The 17,538-nt window shown below is 36.2% G+C and overlaps 3 protein-coding genes across 3 annotated transcripts; all 3 read right to left on the bottom strand.

The window, feature by feature from the left end:
• Positions 1–344: 344 nt before the first annotated feature.
• Positions 345–3,223, bottom strand: LOC147501006 (uncharacterized). The gene is made up of 3 exons (XM_086606037.1): positions 2,129–3,223; positions 1,018–1,246; positions 345–723 (listed from the first exon to the last, which is right to left on the bottom strand). The coding sequence occupies exons 1-3, from the start codon at positions 3,004–3,006 to the stop codon at positions 559–561; spliced, it is 1,272 nt and encodes a 423-aa protein (XP_086462163.1). The 5' UTR covers positions 3,007–3,223; the 3' UTR covers positions 345–558.
• Positions 3,224–4,959: 1,736 nt separating this feature from the next.
• On the bottom strand, positions 4,960–9,584 carry LOC147501007 (uncharacterized). The gene is made up of 9 exons (XM_086606036.1): positions 9,128–9,584; positions 8,606–8,711; positions 7,664–7,968; positions 7,462–7,567; positions 7,071–7,382; positions 6,899–6,978; positions 6,676–6,800; positions 6,084–6,338; positions 4,960–5,235 (listed from the first exon to the last, which is right to left on the bottom strand). The coding sequence occupies exons 1-9, from the start codon at positions 9,190–9,192 to the stop codon at positions 5,207–5,209; spliced, it is 1,383 nt and encodes a 460-aa protein (XP_086462162.1). The 5' UTR covers positions 9,193–9,584; the 3' UTR covers positions 4,960–5,206.
• A 1,418-nt stretch (positions 9,585–11,002) lies between these two features.
• LOC147501008 (F-box protein At2g26160-like) lies at positions 11,003–13,377 on the bottom strand. The gene has a single exon (XM_086606038.1). The coding sequence runs from the start codon at positions 13,360–13,362 to the stop codon at positions 12,163–12,165; it is 1,200 nt and encodes a 399-aa protein (XP_086462164.1). The 5' UTR covers positions 13,363–13,377; the 3' UTR covers positions 11,003–12,162.
• Between the last annotated feature and the right edge of the window lie 4,161 nt (positions 13,378–17,538).

A 17,538-nucleotide genomic window follows, 5' to 3' on the forward strand; every position in this document is an offset into this window, starting at 1 on the left:
CAGTACAATAAGGGTTCCCATACAATTATTCGTTGAACAAGTACAACACCAAGAACCGCACCTATTCAAAGAAATTTCAATATCAAGAAGCCAAACTGTCAGGCATCCAGAATTTTAATACAAGACCTGTTCCTCCAAGCGAACATTTATGACTAACCAAGAAGCAGAGAACAGAATGAGAAGTATTTTCACTGAATTTGACAATACATTTCTAATGAAGTAGGGCCAGGATGATGAACCTGACTTTGATTTTTATAAGCAAAAGCGTTCTGGTCAAGTAGGGTTAAGGGATTTCCTGAAAATGTCAAAGAAAAAAACAAGGAAAACACAAAAGTGCACACACCTTTACAGCGGAGGAATAACGTTTCCTGAAAATGCTTCTTCAATTGTTAATACATATGATTTTATATACATGTTACAGCAAGATCATAAATTTTCAAACATCTAACTGTTGTTAACTCTCTCTTGACACGCCGGATGAGCTTGCGCTTACCCGGGTCACTGGCATTTCGAATACAAACAACTATGTAAATTTACAATGTAGTGGAACCTAGTTTTTTAGACGTCGATTTCACAAAATTTTCCATCTATCCTGTTTTGAACAGCTTTTATAGCAGCAACTCTAGCTGCAGTGGCAGCCCTGTTAGCAGCTTTGATAGCCTTGTTAACTTGATCTTCCATCTGTGGAATATGAATAGCATTTTCTGCTGCTTTTCTAGCTGCCTGCAATTCAGTAGAGACGTAATAAGATTGTATGTTGGGATGAACAAGGTAAAAAACAGTGAGCGAGCTATCCATGAACTGTCTTGTTCCTATTACCAACTTATGAAGAAAAAGTCTGGCGTCCTATGGATTATAGAGTTGGATACTTATTCTAAACATATTTCGGAACAGATCGGCACTTTTAACTAATTTCAATGAAAACTTATTGCCTCTCACATTCCTTGGTCATTTAGATGCTATTAATAATGAAAGTTAGTGTCGTACTATTACAAGAAGTATACTTGAGTAACATACCTGAACAGAGCGCAAGACTGCATCACTGAAATCGGGTTGGGGGTTCTTCAGAACGCCACAATCCCATTCTCCACATTTTGTTTCACCAGTTCGGAAAGTATAGTTACCAAAGCCCTGCTTTCGTCCTTCATGCCATGAACCTTCGTAGCAGTGGCCATTGGCAAAGTGATAAACCCCAAACCCATGGACCTTGTCTCCAAAATACTCCCCAGCATATCTATCTCCATTCCTACACAAAAATTCAGACGCAATATCAGTGAACCAATGGGTCTCTATTTTTCAGAACATTAGAGAAACAGGACAAACAAATCCTTCAATATTCAAACAATGAACATGATTGTTTATCTTATACAAAGAAAATTTTCATCATTTCAAACAGGATTGGATCAATTGATATTATCTTGTCCGGATATTGAAAGTTCTCTCATGGAAATTCAGGTCAGATGGACCTACTTATCCTAAACCATTCTCTCCAGATATCTGGTAGACCATTATCAATGATTCGTCAATATTGGTGTGCAACTAGATAATTTAACCAGAAAGCAGTAACTGATATGGATTTCTGAATTATAAGCCAGCAGGGGCTTCTCTTAATAGTTGAAGTGTACCACACCTCTAAATTTATTCAGAAGGGAAATAAGAAGAAAAAAACCACAACACCGGGAAAACCAGACCCAGTCTCATTAGAAAACTCAAAATTCTGGAAATTTAAAGTCACTAGACTCCTAGAAACACATAAGCAGCTTAAAGGATATAAATTCTCTGATACAAACACTGAAAAGAGAAAACAGAACTTCAATACCAGCATTGCTCACCAAAATTCTAACTATCTATGAATCTACTACCCTAACAACTGATTCGATGGAGATCATTCTCCATCTAATACAGTCAGAGAAATCCAAACATTCCTAGTTGAGTAATAACACAATGCTTTCTAAATTAATCCCAAACAGTAGAATAAGTCACTGTTTGATTGATCAGATATAACTCACCAAAAAACAATCAAAGATTCACTATTTTAAACTTTCACAGGGCATCATTAACCATTGTAAATCAATAACAAAGCATCAAAACACATCATCGGAATTCAGTAAAAGTGTTCGAATAGTACCTAAAATGGTAGCAACCAAGGCCATGTTTAACACCACACTTGAATTCACCAACATAACAGCTCCCATCTGAACAAGTCTGCACTCCAACTCCATGACTTTGCCCATTACACCACTCCCCAGCATAACTATCCCCAGTATAAAACCGATAAACTCCGAAACCATGTCGCAAACCTTGCCTATACTGTCCTCTATACCTACTCCCCCTAGCCCAGCTCTCAATTCCATATCCATCATACCTTCCATCAATCCAATCCCCTTCATATCTCCCATTCACAAAGTAATTATACACACCACTTCCATTAGACCTTCCTTTATGAAATTCCCCTTCATAGAAATCACCATTGCTGTAAAACTCCACACCTTCTTTAATAATCTTCTCTTCTTCTCTCTTAAAAGAAGATGAATAAGAATAAGAAGAAGAAGAAGTCCCTCCATTTCCAATAAACCACTGAACTGATTCTCCCCCAGTTTTCGAAAACCCAGCTCTTCTATTCTTCCTCTCAATCCAAAGCTGCTTTAAAAAAGATGAGTTCTTTATAATAAACCCCCTCTTCTTCTTCACGTAAACTACCACAACTCCAATGAAAATCAAAGCTAATAACAAGTTTCCTGAAGTGGGTATCTCTTTTCTTCCAAGATAAAAGAAGAAGAAACATAGAAATGAAACAACAATGGCTATTAAAGGTACAAGTCTGTTATACCCATTGTTATTTCTTATCCCTGAATTTGATTTATGAGGCTTCTCTTCTTCTTCAGCTGCTGCTTCTTCATCTTCTTCTTTATATATTGATGATATACTATGTATTGAAGATCTAATTGTTGGTGAAGAACGAAGTAAAGATGAGTTTGCTCTCGTTAGCTTCGTTTGGCTTCCCATATGTTAAGGTGCTGGTTGGGTGCTTATTATTTACTACTATGAATTATGAGCTTCCTTTTTTTTGAGTTTTTTAACAATGAGAGTTTCTTGAAATGAGGATTGAGACATTTTTTTCTTTCAAGGTGCGTAGGATAAGCAGTGTAAAGTGCGTAGGATAAGCAGAGCTGAAGAAGAAGAAGAAGAAGAAGAAATGAGGAAAGAGCTCAAAAAGAGAAAAAGAAAAAGAAAATCTTGAAAACTGTTTTTATTAAATAATAAAAAGCGATCTTCCCAACGTACCCCTTGTTTTTTAATTACGGACGTTGATTTGGAAGTGATTTAAGATCTACGGTTGGGGATGAAGGGTTGTTATTGACCGTGGATGGGTCATCTTGTTTGACGGGGAAGATACGGTCAGAGCCGGATCAAGGCCGGCACGTGTTAGTATATTATTAACGATATTGTTGAATTTGACTAAATATTGTTGATTTTGATTGATATATTGACAATATTTATGATATAATTGACGATATTTTTGATATATCAATATACAAAACAAAATTATGACTAGTCAAAAGAAAAAAAAAAAAATTCGATATATCTAATATATATCGGTTTTTTAATATATCAAAATATTTACCGAATGATTTGGGCTACCACGAGGATATCCCTATAGGGATGAGTGTTTCAAGACCGTTGGATCCGAGATCCAACGGTCCGAAAATCAAAAACAAAAAGGAAGAGAGAGAATATGGGTTTGTTTTTTATTTTCGGACCGTTAGATCTCGGATCCAACGGTCTCGGCTGGCGTCCCTATAGGGATATCTTCGTGGTAGACGAACTCTTACCGAATTTGATATTTTGAGTCTTGATTATAGTTCGTGATTCTAAACAAAATTTCAGAATTCCGTTTGAAATTTCGGTTTTTTAAAAAATCAGAATTCTGAATATAGAGTCGTAATATCTAAAATTTTGAAATTATTTGAAATTTCAAATGTAATAGGGGTTGAAATTTAATGAATTTCGGTTTTTGGATTTGTAGGAATTCCAATAATTCCGAAATTCCGAACTATGGGTACAACAGAAGCTATAGTGTTATGTTAATTTGTGGTCCTAAGTCGGACATTGAGATGGTGGGATCTGTATGATGAAAGTGAAAAGTGGTATAATGTGCTGGTGTAGGGTATTGTTTGGATTATGTGGCACGTGCGAAGGTATGTCTCTTTTGAGAGAAAGTGTGATTCTTCGAATCAGGCAAGGGTTCATGCGTGCATCACTGCATGTGAGTTACTGAACATCTTGAAATGCAAAAATACATGTATAGACTCTCCCTTTTATAAGAAAGAATGCCTTTACCTATCTTGACTTCCAAAAGCAATACCTTCTTTTTAATAAGCATACTTCTTTTATCAAATAAATAAAAAGGCATCCATACTTCTGTGAAGTGTGACACTGAAAGTGTGAATCCCAGTCTCAGGTGGAATATAAAAGCTCGTGAGCTATTACAAAGGAGCTGGGAAAGAAAAGAAAGATGTTTCACTGAAATACTGAATGTATGTTCATACACAAATGAAGCTGTTTGTTACTTCATGAACTTTTAAGAACAGAAGGCTTGGGTATATCAAGTTTCTTCTATCTTTCAACAGCCGAAGGCCCCTTTGGAATTTCAAATGTCCAGTCCGTTTTCTTCTGGTAACAATATTTTTAAGTTCCGATTAAGCTGGTAACAATATTTGACCAAAAGTCTCAACTCTACAAAACTTTCTCAAAAGCATGGGTGGAAATATCCGGAATCACATCAATATTTTGGACATTGCTCTGAAGGTGGTATTCTGGGGATCTGGGCAACCTCTTCTGAAAACAGCAAACAATTTTCCAACTCCGAAAACTTTTTTAACGACAAGCTGCATGTTGCCGAGGGGAATATTGGAAATAAAACCGAAGAAAATTGAACACTATATGCCCAACTGTTCCTTCAGCTTGAATTTTTCATGTCATTTCACATCTTAGTAAAAGATTTTGAACGCCTACACATACATCTAAATGATCTGATGTAAGAGCTCACTATTAGGTACGTGTCTATCCAAATAACCTACTCCCAGACTTAAATAATACTCATACTAATAATACATCGCTGTATTTGAGAGAGGACCAAGGAGCCTCGGTACATATGGCCCCGTACTGGCAGGAGAGTAGCAAAGGGGAGATCAGTCACTCTGAGTCACTCTGAGTCACTCTCATCTTCAACTTCTGAAAAGCAAAAGCAAGAAAAGTATATGTTTAAATCACATATGATAGATTCATACGCAAATTTTAATTAGGTATCACTACTATTAATAATGAAATAGGCATCATGCTTGCACAGCAAAACCAACAGTTGCAACGACAAATTTGCATGGCATTTCTGATCAATATTTTAAAAGACCAACTCAGTGGAGACAAATAAGTAACACTGAATCATAACATGGATTTCCAGGGCAGAGACTAGTTCAACTGTTCAAGAAGATAAAAATGGAACGAAGAAGTCCAATACACACCCATTTCAAAAAGTTAGACTGGCATCCCCCAACTACGATGCTTGCAACAATTTTTCTGGACTAGCCAATTTTTCAGGCCAAATCGGGTCAACACACCAAAACCATTTCTTTACCGCTATCTTTTTTTTTTCTTGTGCAGGTATATGGTTCTGTGATACTAGTGACACATACTGGTCACATAAGTGTCTTCTGAATTTAAGGCAATTTTCAGGTATGAGGTTCGAATAAACATAAATGACAAAAAGATTAAAAAATAAAAATGCCATGAATTTTTAATTGTAGGTCAATCACGGGATGCTCGGCAGTCCAATATTGCAATATGTATACAGTTGACAATAATAGGTGGGAAATATGACATCTCATCAGGAGTTGCAACAGCGCAAATCTTTGAAGATTTTTATTTTGTCCTATTTGTTTAGACATAACAACCTCAATTATTTTATGAGCTACAATTCATTGACGTGATCCTTGATCACAGAAGGGAGCTACCAAACGAGCAATGCTACACATAAATCGAAAAAGGAAGTATAAGAAGCTTATAAATAACTTCAACGCTCTTACCTTCATTCAATTCTTCACTATTGCTATCATCAGCACCCTCCTCATCCTCATTGTTATCCATATCATCACTATCGTCTTCTTCTTCATCATCGTCACCATTGTCCGCATCGTCATCACTTCCAACTGATATTTTGGGTTTTGGAGGTTCTACGAAACTGGAGGTGGACCTCCGTCGAGAACTTGAAACAATATTGCTGAGATCAATGCCTTCAAGTTCCTTCGTCCTCTGCTTCTGCTTTTTGACTTCTTTAATTTCTGAAGATGAAAATCAGACGGCCACTCAGCTTAAAAACAAGAAAATTTAATTTAGATTTACTTCTTGGTCATTGTATGAAAGTTTATCCCTTCAGGCTTAATGGAAAATTCAAGGGGATAAATAAACAAAAATGAATGCTTCAATATCCAATTCATATATGCGCAATACTCAAAATAAGGTCAGATAATTGGGGATAGTTAATTTAAGAAATATTTGACCTACACATAACATATACACACAGTGGTCACCGGGTGGGGATATTCTACTCACTCTCTCTCTCTCTGCTTGCATTGGAACAAGTTTAGGAGTGAGTAGCAATTTGTTAATGAAACAAACCTTTTTCAGAGGGATTTGACGACAACCCTTCTCTCCTGAGCATCTCCTCTAATTCCTTAATTAGGCAAGCCTCGCGTTTATTCTCAGGTGCCTGCTTGGCTCTCTTGTAAACTGAGGGAGGAATACTTGAGAAGGAAAGTACATATACAGAAGACATTAATATAAGATTCTAACAAACAAGCAAACATCAACTGATGGTAAATTCAAAATGGAGAAGACATACCTCATTCCACAAGATCTGATAACTGATTTCAGATGCTCAACATTTTTCCCATGGACCTGAGTTGATGCTTCTCGTTTCTTCTGTATATTAAAGAGGTATTTTTAAATCAACTTTTTAACACAAGAAAGACTTACAAAGACTGAGCTAGGAAGAGAAAGTATGTATAGAATACCTTCACAGGCTCTTCAACAGATGACTGCGAGCGTCCATCTTCAGAAAGGTCTCCGCCATCATTTGCATCACTACTATCTTCTGACTTGGACTCCACAGGTCTCTTCCGCTTGTTGCTAGATTTGGTGGTCTCTTTTGCAAGTCCTTTGCTATTTTTTAGCCCTTCAGAATTCTGAACTTTTTCTTTTGAAACAATTTTCTTTTTAGGTTTTACTTCATCTTCTGCGTCATCCTTCTTCCTATGTGACTCCTTATTTACGTGTTTGTTTTTATAGCCATTTTCGGGTTCAGCAACACCAAGACTTTGCAGTTCCTGGAAAAAAAACAGTGAGAAAGAAAGTTAATCGCGTATAATATGAGCTTCATTTTGGAGTCATATTAAGGGCACCTACTTTGTCTAGCTGCTCACTTATAAACTTCTTATAAGGATCAAGAGCATTTTTTTCAAGTTTAAGATCTTCCTCTAACAGTCGACGAGCTGCCACCAAACTAATTGTCCTGAAAAAAAAACATATGAAAGATGCTTGCTTTAATCATCTAAAAATAAGTAAGAAGGGAACCAGAAGGCTTGCTTAGAAAATTGAAGTGGCATACTCAGAATTAGCTCTGAAATAAGAAGCCCTTTTTTTAATAGCTTTCTTTATTGTATCCTCGCTTAATGCTTTCTCATTTCGGACTCGTTGTCTTTTATCGATATCGGTTGGGGCATCATCTCCGTCCAAAAGTCCCAAAACAGGAGACCCTTGCATGTCCTCCTTGTCTTCTGCTTGTTTTAGTTCCTTGTCTGGTTTAAGCTTTTCAGAGAACTCAGTTGTTTCTGCTTCTGTTGAACGAACAATTTCTTCCCCAGTTTCTCCTGAACTTTTGGAGACATTCTCGTTACTAGAAGCATCAAAGCACTGCCAGGAAATAAGATTTATCAAATCAAAGAAATATATATGAAAAGGAAATGTAAGTAAGGAAATCAATTCAAGTACTGCTACATTCTTATTTAGTAAATCAAAGGATTATTAATATTCAAGTGTTGCAGGAAAGAGAATCAAAGCACATACAGAGAAAAAAAAAAAGGAGACGTCAATAAACACCAGATTTTAACTCAGTCTGAATTCTATAGATGAAGTGTCCAACATCATATTTAAAGACAAAGAGCTTTGATGGTAAACACAGGCCGTAGATAGAGTTCAATTGGTACAAGGATGAACTGATTCGAGGTGTCTATCCTTCGTGGCAGTGTTAAAGGTTGTTCGATAGAGTTGTTAGGGTAAATGCAAGTCAAGATGTCTTTAGTGATGCAAAACTGGGGATTCTTCAATCCACCAGTCGGTATCAAACACAAAACCAAAAGTAGTAATTTCATGCCTTTTTTCTCATGGCATGTAGTTAACAATATCAAACACAAAATATAGGTAACATAGCAGTGAGGTGTGAACATGTAGAAAGAAAGGGAAGGTTCATACTTACAGAACTAGGCCATTCACATATAACTGTAAAGATAGATATTTTGATACTTTAAAAGTAGATTAAGCTTATGCGTACCTCCGCCAAGCATTGCTTGATAAATCGCTTGTGCGCATCCAATGCATATTCCTCCATACCCAAGTCCTTTTCTATTAGCCTCCGAACCCCCTCAAGAGTCAACGAGCTTCAAAAGAAACAAAAGCAGCACAGAATACAAATCTGTTTAGTCATAAGTAAATGGTATAGGACCTTCAAAGTTTGATTAAAGCCATAAAAGTGTGTTCTAAAAACAAAAACACAGAAGCTACTCCACTAGAAGAATGGAATTCTTCGCCTCGTAAACCTCGTCGCGCTACATTTTATCATGTATCTATGCCTTATAAAACAGAAACCAACATTTTGTATCAGAATTAACTAACTGGTCAATGCATTGCGAACTCGTTGGTAAATAATCAGGGCACCCTTATGTCAATATACAAGTGGGTTTCTTTAAAAAAAAAAAACATAAACCTTATAGTAGAAACTAGAAACTGAATAAAATAGTTAGGGTTTAGGCATGAACAATTTAATTGAAAAATTTTAAAGTGAAGATGATGTTACTCTGCTTGTTCCTTGAAATGCCCTACACGTCCGAGCATAGCGGTTGTTATTGCTTTCTCATCCATTTTACTACTTGTTGGCTTTCTCTCTCGCTTCAACTCAGAACTGAGTGTGTTCAAGTGTTCAACTGTTGCCCCATTTCAAAGAAAGGCCCAAAATATCGCCGAGATATGCGAGATATGAATGATATATCTCGTTTTTTGGGTACACCGAGATGGAAATATCTGATATATCTCAACCGAATATTGAATATGTTTTTTTCTGATATATTTCGTAATTTCCGATATAAAACTAGATAACTGTAAGCAGTTGGGGCGTGAGCGGAGGAGGTGGAGAAGAGAAAGGAATAGATGGGTTTGTGATGAGGAGAGAGAGAGTTGGATTTTGTTGAGAAAGAAAAAGGGAGAGGGATAGTGAAGGAGGGAAATACTTTTTGGCCATATACCCCCTGTCACCCCCAGAATGTTTGCTCCGCCTACTTAAATATATATCAACTGATATATATATATACGATATATTCGATATAAATGGTTTATTTTGACCAATATATTGACGATATTTTCGATATAATCGACGCTATTTCTGATATAATCGACAATATATCTAATATATTACCATACAAAACAAAATTTTAACTAGTCAACAAAATAATAGATATTTATGATATATCTTAGTTTTTACATACATCAAGATATTTACCGAATTAACCGACATATACTTTATTTCTTTTTCTTTTTTCGATAAGAAGATTATTTCATATATTTCGACACATACTAGAATACCAGTTGAAATTTATATGGAATTTGCCAAACATACCATTAGTGGAGACTTTTATTGATGTAATTGTGTTGTTTCTAACCCAATTTTTTAAATCGGATTTCAATTTTTCTAATTTAATTGAAATCGTTTGAGTGCGTTTGGAATCGTTTGAGACTTTGAGTGCATGTCCACGTCGTTTAAGTGTACACTCAAACTACGTGACCAAGTCGTTTGAGTGTATAGTAAAACTACATGTCCACGTCGTTTGAGTATACACTCAAACGATACGGTTACGTAGTTTGAGTTTACACTCAAACGATGTGATCGCGTAGGGCACTCAAACGACGTGGTCCACTCAAACGATGTGACCATGTCGTTTGAGTGTAAACAGAAATGACCCGGAGAGTTCGTTTTGGCTTGGGCTTTGATGACAAATTTGTAATATAGCAAATTTGTAAAATTTCTTTTTCTTTGAGGGTTGTCCAATCCAATTTGATGAGTGCCGATGGAATCACAATAATTTATCACTGTTGAGCAACAGTCCCAAATACCTGAAATCGACTTTTAAGCGGAACACTCAGTTTAAAAAAAAAAGAAAAAAAAAAAACAGAAAGAGTCCACACTGTATACAAGTTTTCTGATTCTTTCTCTGAGTTCTGTATCTCGATGGATCCGACAAGCCCCAAGTAATGCTCCCATGTGATAGCTTCTGAAGCTACAGGTGTAGTAGTATCATGTCTCCTGCTTCCTACAAGAAACCGGTACGACCCAGATGATCTACCGTGTCATAATAGCTTCTGAAGTTACGACAAACATGCAACTAATAAGGAAGAGCTCTCGTTCTAATCATCATAGCTCACTCCAGTCAGGCTGTCCTCTTGCACAAACGGCTAGCAAAACTGTGGCTCTAAAGGCCACTTTAAGTTTTCGTAAATGTGTTTTTTGTCCTAGAAGGCTGCTTCACCATGCCCACCTTTTGGCTGATACAGCCAAGTCTAGTATGCAGTTAGCTCGTAATGGGGAGGTGCCTATGTCTGTTAAGTCTAGTTTTAAGCAGGGTCAGTCTGAATTGTATCAACTTTTCGCTATATGCTAATGAAAGTGAAAGTGGGGAAAAAAAAAAAAAAAAAAGGAATTGTATTGCTAAGCAAAAAAAAAAAAAGAGGAATTGTTTTAGAATCGAAGAATGTTTGTTACATTACAACTGACTCAGCAGAATCCGAAATAACTCAAATAAGTGGTCTGGTGTCACTCCATAGAACCTGACCAAAGTACGCCACCCGCCAAGTGTGTTAGTCTCCAGCTGGTAAGCATTGAGGATTCCCTCTTCCATCTAGCTCTGATGTTCCAAGGTGAGTTCCCTCTCCATTCAAACCGAATACCACGATTTACAATCGCATTCAATCCAAATCTGGCTCCAGTTCCTTTGTATTGCACACTCCACTGCAAGAATGATAGCCATGTACCTTTTTGTTGCAACCGCTAATCATTGTGCCAAGACACCAATGATCTGATTGTTACTATCCCTGAATATAGCTCCAGCTCCACTACTGCCTGGATTGCCAAAAGAAGGCCATCTGTATTAATCTATTTCTCATTACATTGTGGCAGTAACCACATGACTTCTCTGATAATAGGAGCAGCTCTAGGTTTACACTTGAACCCGAGTCTGTGAAGAAAATTCAGGTCGTGTTCAGTGTTAAACATAATAGCCTTAACCAAGGGGCCACTGATTCCCTGCAGAACTTCTCTTCTTAGCTGATGCTTCTCAGATTTATTCCTTGTTTTCCAAACCCGAACCATTATTTGCACCACAGCAGCATCCCATGAGTCCTTTATCAATGGACTTCTTAGTCTTCACTGCAGCCATAAAATTCCTTGGGTCTATGTCTGACAACCCTGACCTCAAAAACCCCTGCACCCCATGACCACAGTTGTCTAACTAGAGGGCAGTCCCACATCAGATGTTCAGCTGATTCTGCACAGACAACACCTTGATGCAGTTCTGGCCCCAGCCTTCTTAACCCTATCATCAGAAAGTGCAGCTTTTTGGATTAATTTCCATACAGTGCTGGCAGCTCTAGGGTGTATATGTTGAGTGCATATCAACTTACACCAACCTACTTTGTTATTTTTACTTCTCTAAGTGCTCTCCAATCACATTTGGCCACCAAAAAACCATAAGAGGACAAATAAAAACAACTGCACAATTCAACAGAACTGAACTTGAGCTCCATCACCAACATCAAGCCTCTGGAGAAAGACAGGCTCCAACCTCAGCAGCTGTGTAGTTTCGGCTCAATCCATAAAGGGTTGTGCTTGCACATCGGGGGGACAAGTCGTTCAAAGCTTCCATCTTCTAAATAGAAGACTACGGTGTCAAAACACGACGCTTTCCACCCTAGCTCACTACATGCATCATAACCAAAATATATGCAATTCGATTTGCAGCAACCAGGGAAATGCGAAGTTGAGACAGACATTGAAGAAATACCGCCTAAGAACAAGATATGACCACACAAGCTCTCCAACTTCTTCCAGACTAACTTGCTTGGATCGAGCTTGAAGACTTTGCACCCAGTGGTTTTCCATTTAAAATCCTGAACTTCTCTAAAAATGCACAACAAATTCCCGGATAATTCCACAAGATAATTCTTTGCATTTGGGCCAGTAAGTGGTGGGGATTGTGCAACAAGTCTCACAACCGGATGAGGGGAGGATATGTCACAGAGCAGCAATTGTCCTGAGCTGTTGACAGCGTAAAACTGGTGTTTGTAGTATATAATATCATCAAATGCTTCTAGGCAGTCTATTCTGGTCCAAGCTTCATCACCGAATCTCCAAAAGGCCAGCACTGAAGGAGCACTATGAATTGCCATAACTACATAATCAGAAGTTGATGCTGGATTGGCAGACAAAACAATTTTGTTGATTTTTGAAGACCATGGTTCAAACGGTGTTGGTGTAAGTAATGGCAAACAGATGTCATTATTCACAGCCAAGAATGGATTAAGCAAACGAATTGAGCTTGTTTGTTTAATACCCTGCGCCTCCTCAATAGTAAGCCATCCTTGAGTTGAACCTATACAGTGACTATTAAACGGTAAACGTATCTCCTCCAAGTCATACATCTTTCTTCTCCTTCCAGTAGAAAAACGGTTGTACAAACTTAACTTATCTTTCTTGTGGTTGGGAATTAAAAGCATTGGAAGTTGGGGTGGTAGACAATGATAGAGAGCATTATGGCGGCAATAGACACGTTTCCATGGGTGGCAAACAGCACAAAACCGAATGCGATCGCTGATGAAGGTCAACTTATTGAGTATCACCTCTAGAAGTTCGTCTGGAAGTTCCAACCAATTGGGGAAGGAGGTTGTACTAATTTCTTTCTCAGCTAAAACTAGTACAATCGACTTTAATCTTTTTTTGTTGGGGGAAAACTGTCTTCTTCTTTTTCTGTCAAAACCAGACCTCATTTCTTAAGATCTACTGCAAACAATGAAGAATTTCTAAAAGTTGTTATTGAAAAACAAAAAACGAAGAAGAAGATAGAGAACTCACACTAGTTGTGGAACATATTTATAAAGACGCCACGTTCACTCTTTCTCATTCTAATTAGTAGTACAAGCATAGTACAAAATATCCCGATATATCTCGATATTTGGGGATATTTATCCATATTTCAGAAAAAGATATATAAATATTACGATATGTTCAGAGATATATACGATTGCAAATATCAGTGATATTTCAACGATATTTGCGATATTTAGAGATATTTGGGGATATTTTGCGATATTTTGTGTATATAATAATTTTATTTAATATTTACTATTATATTTCAAATAAATATAAATAAGGTATCATGATATATCAAGAAATATCCACAATATTTATGATATTTTTCGATATTTTGGATATATCCACGATATTTGCATGTGAAACAATGTCAAATATCCCCAAAGAGGGGGATATATCCACGATACATATCCAGAAACTGAATATCGATAAATACCCATATCCTGATATTTTGTACTATGAATACAAGTGCTACTCGGAGATTACTTGATTTAAGTTCAACTTCAATTCCCATTAGTATTTCTTTTTGTCCTTGTTCACTTAATTACGTCCGATTATGGATTATCCAAGGGTCAACTTCTTTAGGGGTGTTCATGGGTCGGTTCTGAGTCGGTTCTGAGTCTATTTTTAGTGGTTCCTATTAGGTTCGGTTTTTTTGGGTTTTTTCTTATATTTTGAAAACCTAGATCCATACTCATTAATTAAGTCGGTTCCGTTTCTGATTTCGGTTTCTTATCGGGTTATATATTTTTATTGCTAAAATTATTTTTTTTAGTTATATAACCGATATAAAAGTTGGTTTACGGCGACTATAACACTTGTCATCGATATTTTTGTCCTCTCATAAGAAGTAATGGTCCTAAATTCAATAATAATATTTGAAAGTTATCTAAAAATTTTAAATACATTCTCATACATTATACGTATGTATATATTTTAAATCGAACATATGTATATTATACTATACGTAATGCGTCATATATAGAATAAATACCACATGTACTACAATTGTTAGTTAGCATTGCACGTATTCGTTATCTAATATATATATATATGTAATATATCAAGCACGTACACGTTCATACATTAGTTAATATAGACAATGCATTAGTTAATATAGACACGTTCATACATTAGTTAAAAAAAGGAGAGCAAGTTAAGGGGGAAAAAATAACTTACTTGCATCAAAAAGTAAAAGAAAATGGTAAAACTTATGGCATAGAGACCACCAAGATCAGCGAGGAAGCTCACTGCATTAACAAACAATAAATCGATATCAGATTACTCGTGAAGACTATGAAGCTTGAGCATGAATAAATAGTATCCCCCTAGACTGCATCCTCCAAATTTAAATAGTATATATTCTAGAGAGAGCGAGATTCAAATGTCTGCAGATTTATATATTCCTCATTTCATCTTGAGTCATGAATTCAAGTTTGTACCTAATGTCCGCAGCCAAAAATCTATCCTTGCAGTAAGTTAGGTTTCCTTAGTTACTACTCAGCTCTCACTTTTCAGGTTTCTTTTGTTTAAGAATGAAGATAAGATTTAAGAAAGAGGTTTTTATATATTTATCTATTTTGGGTTTTTATGTATTTTGGGCTACGAACAATTAAAATCGCCAAAAAAAGGCGTAGAATTCATTTTTTTAGGTAAAATATGATGTGTCAGTCTGAGAGAAAAAAAAAGGGGCTGACGTGGGTCACTGGGAGCATTCTCAACTACTCAGTATTAATGGTCTTTGATGATTTCAAAAGAATGTATTCCTTTATATGTTAGAATGCTTCACCAGACGCTCATGAGCTAAAGATACACTGAAAAGTGCCAATATTTATTATAATTTGTTCCAGAAGCCAGTAGACCACTTCGAGCGTCCAAACACTTTCATGTTTAACTGAAAAAAATGAAATGAAAAGACCCATTGTTGTTCATTGGCATTGAAACACTTTCATGTTTAACTGAAAAAAATGAAATGAAAAGACCCATTGTTGTTCACTGGCATTGAAAACAAACACAAGAACAAATATTGGCACTTTTCAGTGTATCTTTAGCTCATGAGCTTCTGGTGAAGCATTCTAACATGTAAAGGAATACATTCTTTTGAAATCATTACATTACTGTTATTCAAATCTTCAATAATAATATTCAGATCATTATACATAATTACAAGAACTCGATGCTCATGCTTCATGCTTCACCAGAAGCAACTTTTCGAATCTGAGTTTCTGATGGCGGTTTGAACGCCTTCTTCTAATTACCTGTAAATAACAAACGATTGGTTGAAATTAGATCTGATATGAAAATTGAAAAACAGAACAAACAGAGATTTAAATAAAATGGACTTTGAATACTTTTTTAACAATTGGAGATGAAGAAGAAACTAGTTCGGTGGTAGTGAGAGTTGAACAAGTTGATTTCGCATTTTGGTCTGAGCTTCTAGAGTGGAGAAGAAGAAGACCGAGATGAGTTTCCCCCCAGCAATTTCGTGTTTTTTCAATTTTTCGATTTTTAGTTTTTTAAATAAATTGAAATTTTGAAATTTCGCGATTTAAATTTCAAATTAGATCTGATGATCTCAGGATCAGATCGGACGGTTGAGAAGAAGTGTGAGATAAGAGTGGCAGTATAGCCAAACCGATATATATATATATATATATATATATATATATATATATATATATATATATATATATATATATATATTTTGGATAATTGTATTTGTGAAATATATCAGTTCCAAACTTCAGACATTCAGACCATAAAGTGGTCAATGGCTTAAAGATGGACCGTATATTAAAAAAACACTAGCTACTGTGCACGTGGTACCCACGTTGGATCTACAGATTTTTTTTTAAAACTTATAAACGTTAAATTACTATTTTACCTCTCAAAAGTTAAAAAAATAATTAAAAAAATGTGAAATGACCAAAATGCCCCTACATCCACACATATTCACTATTCACTCGACCCCTCATTTTTCTATCTATATAATAAAACAGCTTGGTCTTTAAGCTCTTTGTGTGAAGCCTACATCAGACGGCTATAAGCTTAATATAACAATCATCCGACGGCTAATATGATATATTAATCCTCATAGATATATATATTAATCGGACGGCTAACAGTTAATACAGTACAGTATATTAATCCTCATAGATATATATATTAAATTATATCTCAAATTATATCTCATATCTTCATTCAGATATATATCCACAGGATTATATCTCATATGATATAATTCCGAAGAAGCTTTTACCTGATTATATCTCATATGATATATATCCGAAGAAGCTTTTACCTGGGCCATATGATATATCTCATATGATATATATCCAAGGCTATATAAAGCTCTCACGCTTTAGAAGCATTGAAGCAAGCATTGAAGCCTGACTCTCAACATCTATTTTTTTGAGCACAGTATTTCCTTTTTCCTTTTTGAGGGGGAAAAAAACAACAACAAAACAAAACGAAACATAAAAAAACATAGGTCTCATAAAAAAAAAACCAAGCAAATGGAGGATGCATCAATTAACAAAGCATTCCTCTCCCTCAAAGCCTCAAAGGCCGTGCATTTACGAAGTTTCAACAATGTTTTGCCCAAAAGTTCCACGCATTTAAGAAGTAGATAGATTAGTGCCAACGTTGGCGTCCAAGCAAGGGTTTTAGGGACATGGAAGTGATTGGCGCATAGTTGGAAGTTATAGACTTATAGGCTTTATTGGCTAGGTTTCTATCTGGGACCCGGGCTGAAAGTAAGTCCTAATTCCTAACCTCTGGCTTGGGATCTAAGAACAAGTAACTGTGTTGGCCCAGGTGCACGAAACTTTGATGAACTCAAGATCACAGACACATAACCTTCGATAGTTCCTAAGCGAGAGCTGTTGGTCAGGTCCATTTTTTATACACGAGAATCATCGCCACTATTGACTATCCTGTCCCACGTCACATGCCCAGAGCCCCAGATACCTCATATAGAGGTGTCGATCATCACTCACACCAATCAATGAATATATTTGAAGTGAGAATCATGTCCTGTTACATAACGAATAAGCCATGAATAAACTTAATCA

The sequence above is a fragment of the Coptis chinensis genome, chromosome 4 (genome assembly GCF_015680905.1).
Source record: "Coptis chinensis isolate HL-2020 chromosome 4, ASM1568090v1, whole genome shotgun sequence".
NCBI classification, from domain to species: domain Eukaryota; kingdom Viridiplantae; phylum Streptophyta; class Magnoliopsida; order Ranunculales; family Ranunculaceae; genus Coptis; species Coptis chinensis.

Bases quoted from the DNA above. Each gene is read 5' to 3' on its own strand.
- LOC147501006 (XM_086606037.1), bottom strand. From the start codon at position 3,006: ATGGGAAGCCAAACGAAGCTAACGAGAGCAAACTCATCTTTACTTCGT. The intron at 1,247-2,128 runs GTACTATTCGAA...ATTTTTGTGTAG, and splicing joins CTTGGTTGCTACCATTTTAG to GAATGGAGATAGATATGCTG. The intron at 724-1,017 runs GTATGTTACTCA...ACTGAATTGCAG, and splicing joins CAGTCTTGCGCTCTGTTCAG to GCAGCTAGAAAAGCAGCAGA.
- LOC147501007 (XM_086606036.1), bottom strand. From the start codon at position 9,192: ATGGATGAGAAAGCAATAACAACCGCTATGCTCGGACGTGTAGGGCAT. The intron at 7,568-7,663 runs GTATGCCACTTC...TTTTTTTTTCAG, and splicing joins TATTTCAGAGCTAATTCTGA to GACAATTAGTTTGGTGGCAG. The intron at 7,383-7,461 runs GTAGGTGCCCTT...TTTTTTTTCCAG, and splicing joins TAAGTGAGCAGCTAGACAAA to GAACTGCAAAGTCTTGGTGT.
- LOC147501008 (XM_086606038.1), bottom strand. From the start codon at position 13,362: ATGAGGTCTGGTTTTGACAGAAAAAGAAGAAGACAGTTTTCCCCCAAC.